General features: G+C 23.1%; 4 protein-coding genes across 7 annotated transcripts; 2 read left to right on the forward strand and 2 right to left on the reverse strand.

Annotated features, from left to right (window-relative positions):
- Positions 1-5: 5 nt before the first annotated feature.
- On the forward strand, positions 6-1,389 carry LOC127290690 (iron-sulfur cluster co-chaperone protein HscB). Of its 3 annotated transcripts, none has more exons than XM_051319458.1 (4): positions 6-78; positions 459-862; positions 934-1,190; positions 1,256-1,389. In XM_051319458.1, exons 2-4 carry the CDS (start codon positions 482-484, stop codon positions 1,383-1,385), a joined length of 768 nt encoding a protein of 255 aa, XP_051175415.1. In that variant the 5' UTR covers positions 6-78; positions 459-481; the 3' UTR covers positions 1,386-1,389. The 3 variants fall into 3 exon arrangements, with proteins under 3 accessions (XP_051175415.1, XP_051175401.1, XP_051175409.1); XM_051319444.1 differs by lacking the exon at positions 6-78 and adding an exon at positions 100-264; XM_051319452.1 differs by lacking the exon at positions 6-78 and adding an exon at positions 213-361.
- On the reverse strand, positions 1,375-2,396 carry LOC127290708 (adenylate kinase isoenzyme 6). Its single transcript, XM_051319467.1, has 3 exons — positions 2,230-2,396; positions 1,995-2,146; positions 1,375-1,901 (listed from the first exon to the last, which is right to left on the reverse strand). Exons 1-3 carry the CDS (start codon positions 2,258-2,260, stop codon positions 1,560-1,562), a joined length of 525 nt encoding a protein of 174 aa, XP_051175424.1. The 5' UTR covers positions 2,261-2,396; the 3' UTR covers positions 1,375-1,559.
- A 62-nt stretch (positions 2,397-2,458) lies between these two features.
- On the forward strand, positions 2,459-11,511 carry LOC127290677 (ATP-binding cassette sub-family G member 4-like). Of its 2 annotated transcripts, XM_051319432.1 has the most exons (15): positions 2,459-2,590; positions 3,968-4,090; positions 4,210-4,281; positions 7,095-7,397; positions 7,964-8,147; positions 8,459-8,582; positions 8,717-8,862; positions 9,056-9,179; positions 9,296-9,410; positions 9,490-9,618; positions 9,690-9,844; positions 9,952-10,120; positions 10,209-10,465; positions 10,542-10,675; positions 10,886-11,511. In XM_051319432.1, the coding sequence occupies exons 4-15, from the start codon at positions 7,184-7,186 to the stop codon at positions 11,091-11,093; spliced, it is 1,959 nt and encodes a 652-aa protein (XP_051175389.1). In that variant the 5' UTR covers positions 2,459-2,590; positions 3,968-4,090; positions 4,210-4,281; positions 7,095-7,183; the 3' UTR covers positions 11,094-11,511. The 2 variants fall into 2 exon arrangements, with proteins under 2 accessions (XP_051175389.1, XP_051175388.1); XM_051319431.1 differs by lacking the exons at positions 2,459-2,590; positions 3,968-4,090 and having other exon boundaries at positions 4,097-4,281.
- A 145-nt stretch (positions 11,512-11,656) lies between these two features.
- On the reverse strand, positions 11,657-15,075 carry LOC127290679 (ATP-binding cassette sub-family G member 4-like). Its single transcript, XM_051319435.1, has 11 exons — positions 14,588-15,075; positions 14,186-14,496; positions 13,902-14,075; positions 13,377-13,587; positions 13,137-13,232; positions 12,937-13,043; positions 12,696-12,864; positions 12,514-12,614; positions 12,284-12,439; positions 12,086-12,204; positions 11,657-12,008 (listed from the first exon to the last, which is right to left on the reverse strand). The coding sequence occupies exons 1-11, from the start codon at positions 14,754-14,756 to the stop codon at positions 11,786-11,788; spliced, it is 1,836 nt and encodes a 611-aa protein (XP_051175392.1). The 5' UTR covers positions 14,757-15,075; the 3' UTR covers positions 11,657-11,785.
- Positions 15,076-15,175: the final 100 nt, after the last annotated feature.

Raw genomic sequence — 15,175 nt, forward strand, 5'->3', positions numbered from 1 at the left:
GAGAATTCGCCCTAAATCTTCCCACGTCCCACCATTGCCATTTAAAAATAAATAAGAGAAATTTTTTTCTTTTCTACAGTATGTATAAATTTTATAAATTTTGGAAGAAAACATTTTTTTCATATTTTAAAATTAATTATGAATTTTAGGAAATTTATTGTTTTGTTTTTTAAACTTAAGCGGTAAAAATTGGAAGTTTTGATAATTTTTTTCTTTATACAGTTGGTAATACTGATAAACAGTGATAAAAAAAAATTGCAAAAGGTGTTTTTTAAACTTTTTATTAAACGCAAATATTTTTTTTTAGATTTTTAATTAGATTAAATACTTTTAAATTACATATTCCAATAATTATTCAATTGTAAATAATATAAATCTATTGAGCAATATTAATTTTATTGATAGGAGTAATTTATTATAATTTTATTTTCTAATGCGTCTTTTATGAATTTTTATAGGTTATATATTTATTAATAAAGAAATGTCAAAAATGAATTCAAAAATAGTTGGAGCAACTTTAAATCTCATGAAATGTCGAGCACAATTTACAAAAACACAAGACTGTTGTCGTATTTATCATTCTTGTCACGCGATAAAAAATTTAACAGCTGCTTCGAATAAAACAAAACAATTGGGTTATTGTAGCGAGAGTTTATCAAAGTGTTGGAATTGCAAATTTACATTTAAATCAGAGTTATTTTGTTCAAAATGTAAATCCCTACAGGAAATGCCGGAGGATTTAACATTTTTTGATATTATTGGAGTAAAAAAAGATTTTAATATAGATAAAAATGAATTGCAGAAAAAATATAGACAAATGCAAAATAGACTTCATCCTGATAAATTTAGCAACAGTTCTGAGGTAAATTTCTTTTAAATTTGATATTTTCCAAAGTATTGTTATTTTAGTATTAGAATTATTAAATTTTATAGGAAGAAAAGCAAATATCCGAGAGACTATCATCGTTGATAAATAAGGCTTATTACACATTATCACATCCATTACAAAGGGGAATATATCTATTAAATTTAAATAATATAACACTTCCGGAAGGTACAACAAATATGAATCCAGAATTTTTAATGGATATCTTAGAGAAAAATGAAGAAATTGAAAGAGCATCTAAAGACGAATCAACAGCTATTAAATTAATTGAGGAAAATAGAAAAACTTTAGCTGATTTAACGAAGTAATTACTTCTTTTTTTTTTTTAATAATTTATATTTAAAAAAATTGATTATTTTTATTTTATAGAAATATTGCTGAGGCTTTTAAAAAACAGGACGTTGAGACAGCAAAACAATTGTTAATAAAAATGAGATACTACACAAGCATTGAAAATAGATTGAAAAAAATTAAGCAAGATATAGGAATTGTAGAATAAAAAGTAGATAAATATATTGTAAATAATAGTTCTCAGTTGAATATAATATTCAAATATTTATGTATATGAGTATGTAATTAAAAAAAAATTGTGATAGTGAATTTTTATGTTTTCAAGGATTTGAAATTATTCAAGGAAAAATAAATTGGAAATGTATATATATATAAATATCTTTTACGATCCTTCGTTATCTATTTTCCATTTTTGAATCCACTGACATATCCTATTAATGTTGCTTTCCATTTGTTCTGGTGTATTGCTAGTGAGTTCATAAACTATTTCCTCTTTATACGATTCCTTAGCTTCCTCGAGTATAGTTTGAAATATTTCACAATCTATATTGTCCTCTAATTTTTTTCCACTATAACCTCTGGCAACTAATCGATCATAGAGAACAGTATTGTCTGTTCTTAATACAAAAACAATATCAAACCAACGTTCGGGAAAAAATTCTGCTCCATGATAATCAACAATTTTTCCTCCCTTTTCCATTAAACCCTCCATTAAATCGAGTAACTATTTTAGAAGAAAAAAAAATGACTTAGCCGATAAAAATAAATATTAACAAATAATTTTCCCCGAAATAAATTTTTAAAAGAAAACAAATACCTTATCCTCGTTCAAAATTTGACATTGATATTGTTCATCAAATTCTTCTAGACAATTATATTTTTTCGCTAAAGAACTAACATCAATCCATTCTAATTCAGTTCTTGTTGCTAATTTTTCGGATAATTTACTTTTTCCAACACCTGGTGTTCCTGTATATAATAAAATTTTATTTATTTTAAAAACATAACCTTGATTTTGTTTTAAAAATAATTTTTTTTTTTTATTTAATCACCTGTCACTAAAATATTTGGATTTTTCCTCATTGTTAGTAAACAATGAATATTTTGTTTAATTTAGATAAAAGATGTTTATTCACTTGTTTTATTTATTTATTTATTTTTATTAATTGTTTCAAAACAGAGGTCTTCCTCCTATATCTAACCTCTTAGCGTTACAGCAGAAATACCAACATAATTTTTCATGTCATACCAACATGAAAGGAATAATTTAACTCTATCTCTCGTAAACAATGAATACTCCCACTCTATAAAAATACATTATATGGACCAAGAATTGGCATGATTTTATCAGTTATAAACAATAAGAAGAAGTAAATTGTGTAATTGTTTAAATATTATTTATTCTATTTTATGGTAAATATGAAATTACTAATTTATCTATATAAGCGTCAAATATTGAGAAACTAATATATATAGATTTGTTTATGTATCTAACCTAAAAATTAAACGATTTTTGCAATACATTTTGCATGTTATAAATTTTATTGTTTTAACCGTTTTTGAGAGTAAAATTTCAATTAGTTTTAACATTTTAAAAGTTTATAATTAAATTAGTATGTATTATCAAAAATTAAATTTAAAAATATATAATTCTAATTTCCCACGAATGTAAACAAAATATGTACTTAAAATACTGAAGGAATTATTCCACTGATTTAGATTTTGAAATAATAGAAAGTAAAGAGAAATGTTTTAATGTTTATAATAAATGTTTATCCGAAAAAAAACGTTTAAAGTGATTAACAAATGTAATTATATATGTAATACTTCACCTAACGATCTTTAACCTGTAAACAATATTTTTTAAATCATGTTAAAAGCTTGACGCACATTTTCATATTTGTGTAGGTTTTATCAGATCAAGCCTTTTTTTTAGTTTATTTTATAATATTTATGTTTAAAAAAAACAAGTAATATCGTTGTCGCATATTCCTTTTTTGATAATAATAGCGGATCAAGAATTTTTGTGTTAAAAAATATATATTTGTTTCATTTAGTTTTTTAATAAAACTATTTCCAGTTTGTTGTTAAATTATATTTTTTTTACAACGTTAAATAGGTCCACAAACTTTGTTTTGAAATTGACGTTTTATTATTGAACTGAATATTAAGATCATTGGTAACCAATATTGATCTTAACAGGTCAATGACTAACAAACTTACGTACATATATTACTTATTTTAATAATATTGATATCTTATATTGACAGTCAATATTTTTAAATAATCTTTTTTCTATTTATAAAAAGTATTTAATCGGCTTATTCAGCTTTAAAATTAAAAAGACAAATATTATTAAAATTATAACTAAAAGTTATTATTAGTTAATTGTTTAACTAATTTTATATTTTTTATTTAAAAAATCTCAATGGATCGAGGAAAACTCTTAATTATTTTTCTGTATTACAAAGTAAATATAAAAGAATCATTTTAATGGTAAAATTATGTACAAATTAATTTTTTTTTACTTCGATAGAAAATTGATTCATTAAAAGCAAATAATTTCTCTCTCTCTCTCTATTTTTTTGAAAACATAAAATTTTTCATTTTTTTAACATTGATAACGATAATGAACATTATCGAGTATAAATTAATAAATGTCAGTTTATAAAATAATTGCTTATAAATAAAAAAAGCCCTTTTTCATTATTGTGCATAATTATGATGATAGAATAACAATTTTCAATATCACATAGATCATTTGTGATATTTATTTATCTCTTTTCATAGTTCGAGATTAGAGAGGGGATGGCACAAGAGGACAAGGAAACGAGAGAAAAAAGAAGGGAATTGATAGGAAGGGAGGTAAGATGGAAGAACATGTGTACTGGATTCTGGGATGAACCGTCAGTAGTAAGTAGTCAGTAGTCAGAATCACTTTTCATTGATTCATCTACTTATTTATTAACTACTTTGTGACATTTCACTTGTAACTTATGTTTCACTGTGATATCATTTTATTTTTATCCTAGGCAGATCATTTTTCTATTTTGAGTGATCCAAATTGGAATCTAGACCAATGTTCTGCAAGAGAAAATAAAGTGGTGAGTTTTAAAATTATTTTCAATTTAATTTTTTTTCAATTAATCTTAATTGCGACATAATTTATTTCAATTTTTGTCTTATTTATCATAAATCTATGAAATTAGTCATGAAGGCTATTTTTTAATTATAATAACTTTTTATAAATTTTATATAATTCTAATTGTATTATTTTCTTTTATTTCAAATGTTTATAATTACAAATTTAAACGTTATAAATTAGTTTAGAATTTTTTTTTTTATTTTTAAATTTACATTTAAAAAAAATAATTTTCTATTTAGTAAAATAGTATTTAATTTTTTGTCCACATCAGAAAGGATCGTCAATCGTTTTTATCAGAGTGTTGTCAACCTTTACTGTTTGTATAAACGTGCCCTATTAAATTGCATTCATATATATCTATGCATTGTGTGGCCGGTATGAGTTTAAAATTTAATTGTCAACATCCTCATTTCAAATCTTGTCAAGAAATCAATTAAAATCATTGCAAAAGTTCATTAATGTTCCAGATGCCATTGCATTGTAATGTATTATTATGAACTTTGTCCATATAAATTTACGCACTTTTCTGTTTTTCAATTTATCTAAAGCAGCAATGTAGGACAAATGCATTTATTGACAGTGATCCTATAAAAAAAAATATGTCATTTTATTTTAAACAATAACATTGAGTTTAGATTTTTTTTTTATATTTATTTAAATATAAGAATATTTTTTTTTAACTTAGAAAAATTTCGAAAATTCAGTCTACTATAAAATAGTAGATAATATTTTATAAAAATGAATAAATTACAATAATTTATTACAAAATTTATTAATTAATATTTTTTTTATTAATATATTAAATAAAATATATAATTATAAAATAGTAAAATTCATTTAAGAAAAATTGATTAAAATATTCATAAATTCGGATAATTATATGTAAATTTTATACACCTTAAAAAATATTGATAAATCACAAGGATCAGAAAAAAAAAATATTTGAACTTTAAACATGTTCTAGGTAATTCCCGTTAAAAAGAACTATTTTTGCTTCTAAATTTCATAAGAAAAAATTTAAATAAAAGTATTTAAGTTTAGTTAGATTTACTTTCGCAATTAAACCATTATTATGTTGTTAACAAACGTGTTTAGAAATAAATTAACACTAGCTTAATTAATTATTGTTTCTTTTATTTTTCTTTACAAATGAAAATTACATATTAAATTAATATTTATGAAATTGATTGGCATAAACTATTCATATTCAATAAATTATCAATAACCAATAATTGAACTTTTATCTAAAGAACAAAGTCGACATTAGAATAATATATCAAATCCATCACAATAATGAAAAATTTCTTATTTAATTAAAATTGATTTATTTATTTTTTTTTAATTCTGATTTATCATTTTATTCAAAAATATATAATTTTATTAAAATTGATTATAAATTTAAAAAAAAAATGTTTAATCAATCAATCGTAAAAATTAATAATAGCGGTATAAATATGTTGATAAATATTTTAAAATAATCATCAAGATAATAAAATTGTAAACGATGCGTTGTAGGAAACACAAAGGAGTTTCATTAGGACGAATAATCATATTCATTTTGTTATACACTAGTTTCTCTTATCACTGCAATGGCAAAGTGACCATAATTTTTTTTTCTTTTCTTTTTTTTTTGTAAACATGCTTACACGATATGAATGCACTAGGGTGATAATATATATATATATGTATATAAAAGGTTCAAATTCAAACGTGTAACAATATAATGACTTTATATGAATCATAATTTATTTGGACTTTGATCACTACCACCATCCGTTATCATTTGTTATCATTTTAAAATGCACGTGGTTCTAAAGTCTTATTGGTATAGGCACCAATTGAATTCTAGAATAATGTTATCAATTGCTTTTATTTGCTAAAGTCGCGTGCAATTATCCCCCCGCAATCATTAAATAAAAAGTGTGCCAATTTGTCTAATTATTACACATTTTACTGATTTTCAAATGAGAAACTAGATTCGCCTAGAAATTCTTATATATACATTCATTCAATATCAGATTTATTTCATAAAAATTCTTATTTAATATCAATTATCAAATCATTTTATCAAATTATTTAAAAAAAAAAAATAATGATAATAATGACAATGAAGGAAGTAAATTAAAATAAATGAAAAAAAAAAAATTCTTTTCTGCAATAGCAAATGAAATTTAAATATGTAAATATGATTAAGATTCGTGAGAATAAATAAGCCATTTACAATTCATAGTGCATCTATGTGAAATTAATAGACTTTAGAAGTGAAAAATGTTTATATACTTTTTTTTAAACCAAGGCCGTCTTATACGCAGTCTTACAAAAAATGATGCCAAGAGGATATAATCTTAATCGGTGACTAAACCTGAATCTAGACAATCCACCTTTACCTGTTATAAAATGGACTTTAAATCCAAGTCCACTAACCTGAGACCTTCAATCTTGATTATTGACCATCAGATTCATCAAACAAAAAAAAAAAAAAAAAAACTAAATTAAATATGTCTTATCAAAAAAAAAAAAAAAAATTTAAACAGTAATTATTAATTATTATTTAAAAAATTAATTCATTAATAGTTTTATGAATAGGAAATTGTTGACAAAAGCGAAATATAAAAAAAAAATAATAATAAAGAATAAAAAAAATATTAAAGAAAATAATTTGATGACAAAGATCTAGATCCCCACTCTTTTTTTTTACGATTGCGACACATATATTTAATCAGTTAAAGCTAAACAATATGATTTCAATTGACAATATATAATTTTTTTCAGATTGGTAATCTTTTTTTAAGCGACAGTCGATTTCATCTAATTGAGAAAAATTCATCTTTATCTCTAGTGAAAAAAGTGAAAGAATAATTATGGAGGTTTTAATGCATGAAGCATCAAAAGGCCCTGACGAAAATGAAAATTCAACCTGTTGTAGTGTATATCAGGAACAAAGTATAAAAAAAGATGAGGAAATAGAAATGGAACGTAATAAAAATCCTCAACTCTCTTTAAATAAAAAAGATGACTACATGGACATTACTTTCGAGAATATAACATACAATGTTTCCTTAGGATTTCGGAAAGGTATTTTTTTTTAAATACTTATTTTTATAGTTACTCTGAATATTTATTTTATAAATTTAGTAAAGATATTTTCATTGAGTAAGTAATAAATCAAAGACGTAAAAATAAAGTAATATTCGATTTTAATGCTGAAAAAAAAAATTTGAACTTTGTTCGATTTTGTCAAGTGTTTTTTTTATTTAATGATTTTAGTTTTTAATGCTAAACTTTGTGAATATCACAAGAATAATTATCATCAGTGACTATTAATTTTTCTACTCGTCTTTATGTTTATAAATCAATAAAATTTTAAATAATCTAAAGAGAGAGGGTTTCTAACTATACAAGGAAAAATTAATATTTTTTCTTGTTAAACAATTAAAAATTTATTATCTTTCGTCTTATAAATTTTATAAGTATGATTTTTTTAATTTCTAAATTATCGATATTTATTATTATTATTATTATTACCTAAGTTTTGAAATAATTAAAAAATTTTTTAATAATTAATGAAATTGTGTTATTTATAATTTAATTTCAAATTAAAACAATTTTTTGAATGTTTTCATTTTTCTTTGTGAAAATAGGAACGAAAGAAATTTTACATGGTATCAATGGGAGACTTCCGGGAAAGCAGTTGATTGCCATAATGGGTCCTTCTGGAGCCGGTAAATCCACATTACTCGATATTCTTTCCGGATATCGAATAACTGGTGTCCAAGGAACTGTTTACGTTAATGGTCGTATTCGTGATTTGAATTCATTCAGAAGGTATGTTTTTCTTTTTTTTAAATTGCAATTACAATGATATATATATATTTAATTTGAACTTGAATCTTTATAATTACTTTTTTGTTATGTTAGGTACTTGAAAGTATCAATTAATTATGTCACAGCGTAATTCCCTGTAATTTTCTTTAAACTCTATAATTTAATTTTTTTTCAACATTTTTACTACTCTTACACATTCATATTAGAAGAAATAAAAAAATTGTAATTTAAAAAAATAACTTCTTATAATAATTTTATCGATTTTAAAATATTTAAACATAATTTTAATGTTTGAAAACAAAAATTTACAGATGTAGTGCGTATATTACTCAAGATGATAGATTGCAGCCTTTACTGACTGTCACTGAAAATATGAAAGTTGCTGCTGATCTCAAATTGGGAACCGATACTCCAGTAGAACAAAAAAAGAAAATAGTAGGTTTTAATTAATTTAAATAAATAAAATATATCTTCGGGAAAATTAGAATTTACTATATAATTTAAAATTACATACGAGTTAATAGAAAATAAAGAATATAAAATATAATTTTTGATTCAATTTATCACAGATAGATGAAATTTTAACCACCCTAAGCTTAAATGGAAATTTGAAAACTAAAGCAGAAAGATTAAGTGGAGGTCAGAAGAAGCGATTGTCCATTGCGCTGGAACTGGTCAACAACCCCACTGTAATGTTTCTGGATGAACCGACAACGTAAGTTCAATGTTTCTGTGTGTGTGTAGTGCATGAATTTTGATAATAAAATTTTACCGAGATTCTTTTTTTTTTTTTCTTTTAAACACCAAACCATAAAAATAGAATAAAAATATTTTCCACTTTATGATAACGAAATTTTAATATTTCATATATTTATTTTCCGTAAAATAAAATTTTATTTTTATTTTAGAGGCCTTGACAGTTCTTCTTGTATGCAAGTTGTAAATTTGTTAAAACTTCTTGCTTCTCAAGGAAAAACAATTGTGTGCACAATTCATCAACCAAGTGCCTCTCTTTTTCAATTATTTGATCAGGTAACTAGGTTTTAACGTTAATTTTAATGGAAAATAAATTTATTTATACAAATAAAATGTAATTTAGAGAATTATTTTTAAATAAACATTTCTTGTCACTTTATATTAATTTTTAGGTTTATGTATTATCTGACGGAGAGTGTTTATACCAAGGAGCAGTTCATCAATTAGTTCCATATTTAGAGAGTGTTAAATTACCCTGTCCCATGTATCATAATCCAGCAGATTATGGTAAAAATATTTAAGTCAGAAAAATTTTAATAGAAAAATAAATTTTCTTTAAATTAAAAAAATATATCTTTTTTTTCAGTAATTGAATTGGCTTGTGGAGAATATGGAGAAGACAAAGTGGAATCAATGATTTGTGGAACACAAAATGGAAAAAGTTTACAGTGGTTCGACAAATCGCTAAATTTATTAGATTTAAGGGCACTGAGAGGTATTTTTCAATTCTTTTATTATTTTATTTTTTATTTTTATGATTTCGACTTTTAAAATTTGTCAATTTAGCTGCATTTCCGGAAAAAGAGGATCGTAAAAATGAAAAGAGTATTTTAGCATCAAATCCGAAAAAAAAGTCAGAAGAAAGTTTACAAGCAACTTCTCAGTTACATCAATTAAAAGTTCTCCTTGGCAGAGGAATGATTAAAGTTAAAAGAGATCCGGTATGTATGATATAAAATTTTTTAAATTATTAGGTAACTTGTTTTTAAATTATTTAATTATTCTCTCTCTCAAAAAAAAATTGAATATTAAATTATAAAATTTTCAGACTTTGACCCATTTGAGAATAATTGTAAATATTTGCACGGGACTTATGCTCGGATCTCTTTTCATTAAAGCAGGAAATGATGGAAAACGTGTAATTGACAATTATAATCTTCTTTTTGGTATTCTTATGCATCATATGATGACCACAATGATGTTGACTATTTTAACATGTAAATTTAATTTGTTTTTTTTACATTTAAAATTCTGCTTAATCATAAATTATTTTATTTAATTTTAAGTTTTTTTTTATTTTTACAGTTCCCACTGAAATGAGTATTTTACAAAAGGAACATTTTAATCGATGGTACAGTCTAAAGGCTTTTTACATTTCTGTAAACATAATAGACATTCCAGTTTCAATATTATGTTGTACAATATTTTCATTTATCGTTTATTTTATGTCAGCTCAACCTGCTGATGTGACAAGATTTTCTATGTTTTTCACAATCAGTTTACTTGTATCTTTTGTTGCTCAGAGTTTTGGTCTTATGATCGGAGCAGTATTTAATGTAGTAGTAAGTCTAAAAATAATTAATCTATTTGTTTTTTAATTTATAATAATTTATTTAAAATGAAAATAAAAATTTTCAGAATGGAACATTTTTGGGACCAACTATTTCTGTACCAATGATGATGTTCGCTGGTTTTGGTGTTACTTTACGTGATATGCCAAGTTTTTTGAAATGGGGCACATATGTCAGTTATTTGCGATATGGATTAGAGGGGTAAGTTTTTTCTTTAAAAATTATTAATTATTTTGATAAGAATTGCTTTTGATGGTAAATCAAAATACAAAATAACAAAATAATATTAAAATAACTTATTTTTAAATAACATTTAAATAACACTTCAAGAATTATTATATTTAAAAAAAAAAATTAAATATAAGCGCTTAAATATTAAATTAATAATAAGAACAATTAATTTGATATCAGGTACATAAATGCAATTTATGGACTGAACCGAAAGACACTTGCCTGTAAAGACTACTGCCATTATAAATATCCAAGAAAATTTTTAAGTGAAATTGCCATGAGAGACGATCAATTTTGGAATGATGTTATTGCTCTCATTGTGATACTCTTCATTACACGTTTTTCAGCATACGTTCTCCTAAGATGGAAACTTATGGCATCGAGATAAAAAAAAAGAGAATTTTTATTCCTTTGGAAACAAAATACTCGAATAATTGATTTTTTTTTATTATTCACAAATTTTTAGTTGAAACTTATGTATTCGACAATTTTCTACAATTTTTTTTTTTTTAATAATTTAGATCTCGTTTTTCTTTGTATTTCATATTGAAAATTATGAGATCAATTTAAAAGACTTAAAACTTATATCAGAAGTAATAAGAAAAAAGAAATGGGTCTTTTAAAATCAAATTATATTAGAGCCAGTATATATTTTTATGGTCCGTTATTATTTATTTTTGCATAATATCTAATATTTTAGATTTAAAAGAAAAGTTGTTATAAAGAGATGTTTAAAGTGATAAATTAAATTTTTTGTACGTTTATGTATATATCATTGATAAACAAACGTTTCGTTTTTAAGTTAATCTTTAAACAATCATTCAACCTTCAATTTTTATTTACGTTTCTTTTCTTTTTTTCTTGAGTATTTTATTATCATATTCGTAAAATTTATCATTCAATCATGAATCATAAATTTTTTTTTTTTAAAAGAATGCTTTCTTTTTTAGAAACTTTTAAAATATATTTTATTATAAAAATATACATTTTTTGACTCACATTTTAATTCTAAAATACAAAAATAATTTCTTGATTCACATAAATTTTAAATAATTAAACTAATTCTGTGGAAAAATATTATTATTTGGCAGCGACATGCAATTTCCATCTCAGCACTAAATAAATAGTAATATGAAGAATAATAGTCCAAATGATTAAAGCTAAATTAGTAGTTAAATAATTTACAGATGGCATATTTAATTGTTTTAAAATTCTTCGAGGTGATATGCACATCTCAATTGTACAATTAAAAATTCGACGATCTGATCCATAAATCGCTTGAAGTATTCCTTCAAAAGCATATCTATAAATAATGAAAAATATATTTATTTTATTATTTTTGTTTTATAAATTATATTTTATTATAAAAACATATTTTACCTGAAATAACTTAATTCAGATAAAAAACGAAAACAATAAGGCATTTCTCCAAATTTTAAGAAAAATCCAGAAAAAAGAAACATTGGAATATTGAATGCAGGAATTAAAAACATTCCAATCTGAAAAAAATTTTAATTAAATTGAAATTTAAATAAAAATATAAGAATGAATGAAATAAATAAGTTTTAAAAAAAATACATCAGTATTAAACGCTGCTCCAGTAGCAATTCCCAAAGATTGTGCGACAATTGTTAATAGTATGCAAATAATCCAACTTTGGAAAAATCTTGTCACTTCCCACGGTTGACCAGTTAAATAATAAACAATTATTAAAAAACTAGAAGGACAAAGTATCTGAAATGCAATAATTTATTTTAAATTAAATATTGTTTTTTTTTAAAATATATAAATAATAGAAAATATTTTACCTGCAAGGGAAGATCTGAGACGACTTTAGAAATATAATAAATATGAAGTGAATACCAATTATTTGAATTTTCCCTAACAAAAACTGCTGCCTCAGTAGGAACTTAATTTAAAAAAAAAAGAAATCCATAAATTATTTGAAAAATATTTAATTTCAAAATATTATTTTTCATATATTTCTTACACAATTGAACAGCCGGCATGGAATTTGCAAAAAAGAGAAAAAGTATGATGAAAAATATACAAGCAATATTGCTTTGTACTTTACTTGAAACTTCGCCAAATTTGTAAAAAACTACTCCCAATAAAAGGGCTACAATTAAATGCGTTACGTAACGCAATTTTGTCAAGGTCTGTAAAAAAAATATTTCGTTATTATTAAATTTTATTAAATAGCAAAATAAAAATGAGAAAAAAAAACTTACATTATCTCGTCGTATACAAATGAAGGAACGTCGTAATAATACTTTTAATTGAATCCAATCGGAAACTGCATACCTCCGTGATTTTATATTAGAATCATTATCATTTTCTAAATGTTTAAAGATAATTTTATTTTTATCTCATGAAATTTTTCTTTATAATTATCATTTTTAAATATAGAAAAAATAAATCATCGACTTACTAGTTTCACTGTAAAATATGTTTTCTCTCTTTTTATTGGCATGAAGCTTTTCTAAAATTGAAAAATCAGCTCTTTTCTCTGTGATGACTTCCATGACTTGAAACAAATTATATAATTATTTAATTTAATAATTTTTCTAACGAATTTTTTTTTTTTTTTTTTAAATTGTGATTTAATTTTTTTTTAAATTATAGGTATACAAATCATAAAGTGAAAATATTATTAAAAAAAAAAATTTACCATATTCTGCAGGATTGTAAAAATTAGGGCAAATAAAACCAGCTTCATTAAAATGATCAACAATATTATCTCGTGGACCACAATAAAAACATTTCCCTTGACCAAGAATGAGAATATCATCAAATAGAGAAAATAATTGACTACTGGGCTGATGAACAGAGCAAACAATTGTACAGCCTGTTTGTGACAATGAATGTAACAATTCAATAACCTGCAAATTAATTTTAATTAATTTAATTTTTTTAAATCTTTGATAAGAATTTAAAAAAAATTTTTTTTTTTTAAAAATCCATTTGGTTAAAAAGTTTTTTTTTTAATAAATAGACGAAAAAAAATGTTTCAAGGCTTGTTAATTGATTGTATGTGCGCAATAAACTTGCAATTAAATATTCATGAGATTCTCTATTAGCGTTATGCAGTTATTAATCAGTAATTTTCGAGTATGTTACTATTTTTTTTTTTCTTTTTTTACGTTTTAAAATAAAATTAAAATTTTTAGTATAATTCTAAAAAAAAATGACGTACCTGTTTCGATGAAACACTATCAAGACCACTAGTTGGTTCGTCTAAAAAAAGTACTAATGGACTTGTAATAACTTCAACTCCAATAGACAAACGTTTTTTTTCTCCACCACTTAATTTTTCTACAGTTGAATTCCAACAATCACTCAAATTCAATTTATTACCAATTTCATTTATCTTAAATATTCAAATTATTATTAATTTTTTTTTTTAAAATATAAAAAATTTAATTTAATTATTTAAAAAAAAAAATAATATTCTCATTAAAATAAAATTTAAATACTAACTACCAATTCTCGTGCATGTAAATCGTATGTACTGTTTAATTTTAATTCTGCAGCTATTAAAAGAGTTTCTTTTACTGTAAGAAGTGGCATTAATGCAAATTCTTGAGGAATATAACAACAATATTTTTGTAAAGTTTGAGATGATATTTTCAATTCATTCATAATAATACAACCTTGAGATTCTATTCTTTTTCTTCCTGCTAGAATATTTAGCAAACTTGTTTTTCCTGCACCAGAAGGTCCTAAAATTGCTGTTAATCTTCCTGGTAAAAATTTACCAGAAACATCATTAAGAATATCTTTAAAATTTCCTGTAAAATAATAAATAATTGAATAATTATTTTTTTTTTTTAAATTTATTTTTTGACTTTATTTTCACATATATTTATTTTTATAACAAACCTTTTTTATATTCAACGCGATATTTTAAATTTATAAATTCAATGGAAATTTTTTTCTTCTCATCATAATTTTCATTATTTTCAGTCAATAATTTTTGATATGAAGCTAAATCAACTTCACATTGTTCTGTTTTTAACACTTCATCTGAATTGTCAGGACTTTGCTCCATTGCAATTATCTCTTTAAACTTATAATAATATAACGTTACTCCAATAATAATTTTTGTTTGTATTTAATTGAAATATTTACTGCGTTTTATAAATATAAGAGAGAAAACACATTTTAGAATTTGATTTCGCAAGTTGAGCTCTTAATAAAAAAAAAAAAAAATACAAGTGAAAGTAGTTTTACTGTCTCTTTGAAAACTGTTACTGAAGGAATCGACTCGCCGCGAGAATCAGCCGCTTACTGATAGATAGTATATAAAATTATCTTATAAAATGGTGGGGAATGAAATATATATGAAATAATGATTATAAACATCATCAATTAAAATCAATGGACACTATTTACAAAAAGACTGATGTGTATAATTTCATTGATTTTTTTTTTTTTTTATTATTATTTTACATGCTTTGAAAAAAATGA

Source organism: Leptopilina boulardi, unplaced genomic scaffold, assembly GCF_019393585.1.
Source record: "Leptopilina boulardi isolate dan_hultmark-lab unplaced genomic scaffold, ZJU_Lbou_2.1 LbouV2_123, whole genome shotgun sequence".
Taxonomy (NCBI): domain Eukaryota; kingdom Metazoa; phylum Arthropoda; class Insecta; order Hymenoptera; family Figitidae; genus Leptopilina; species Leptopilina boulardi.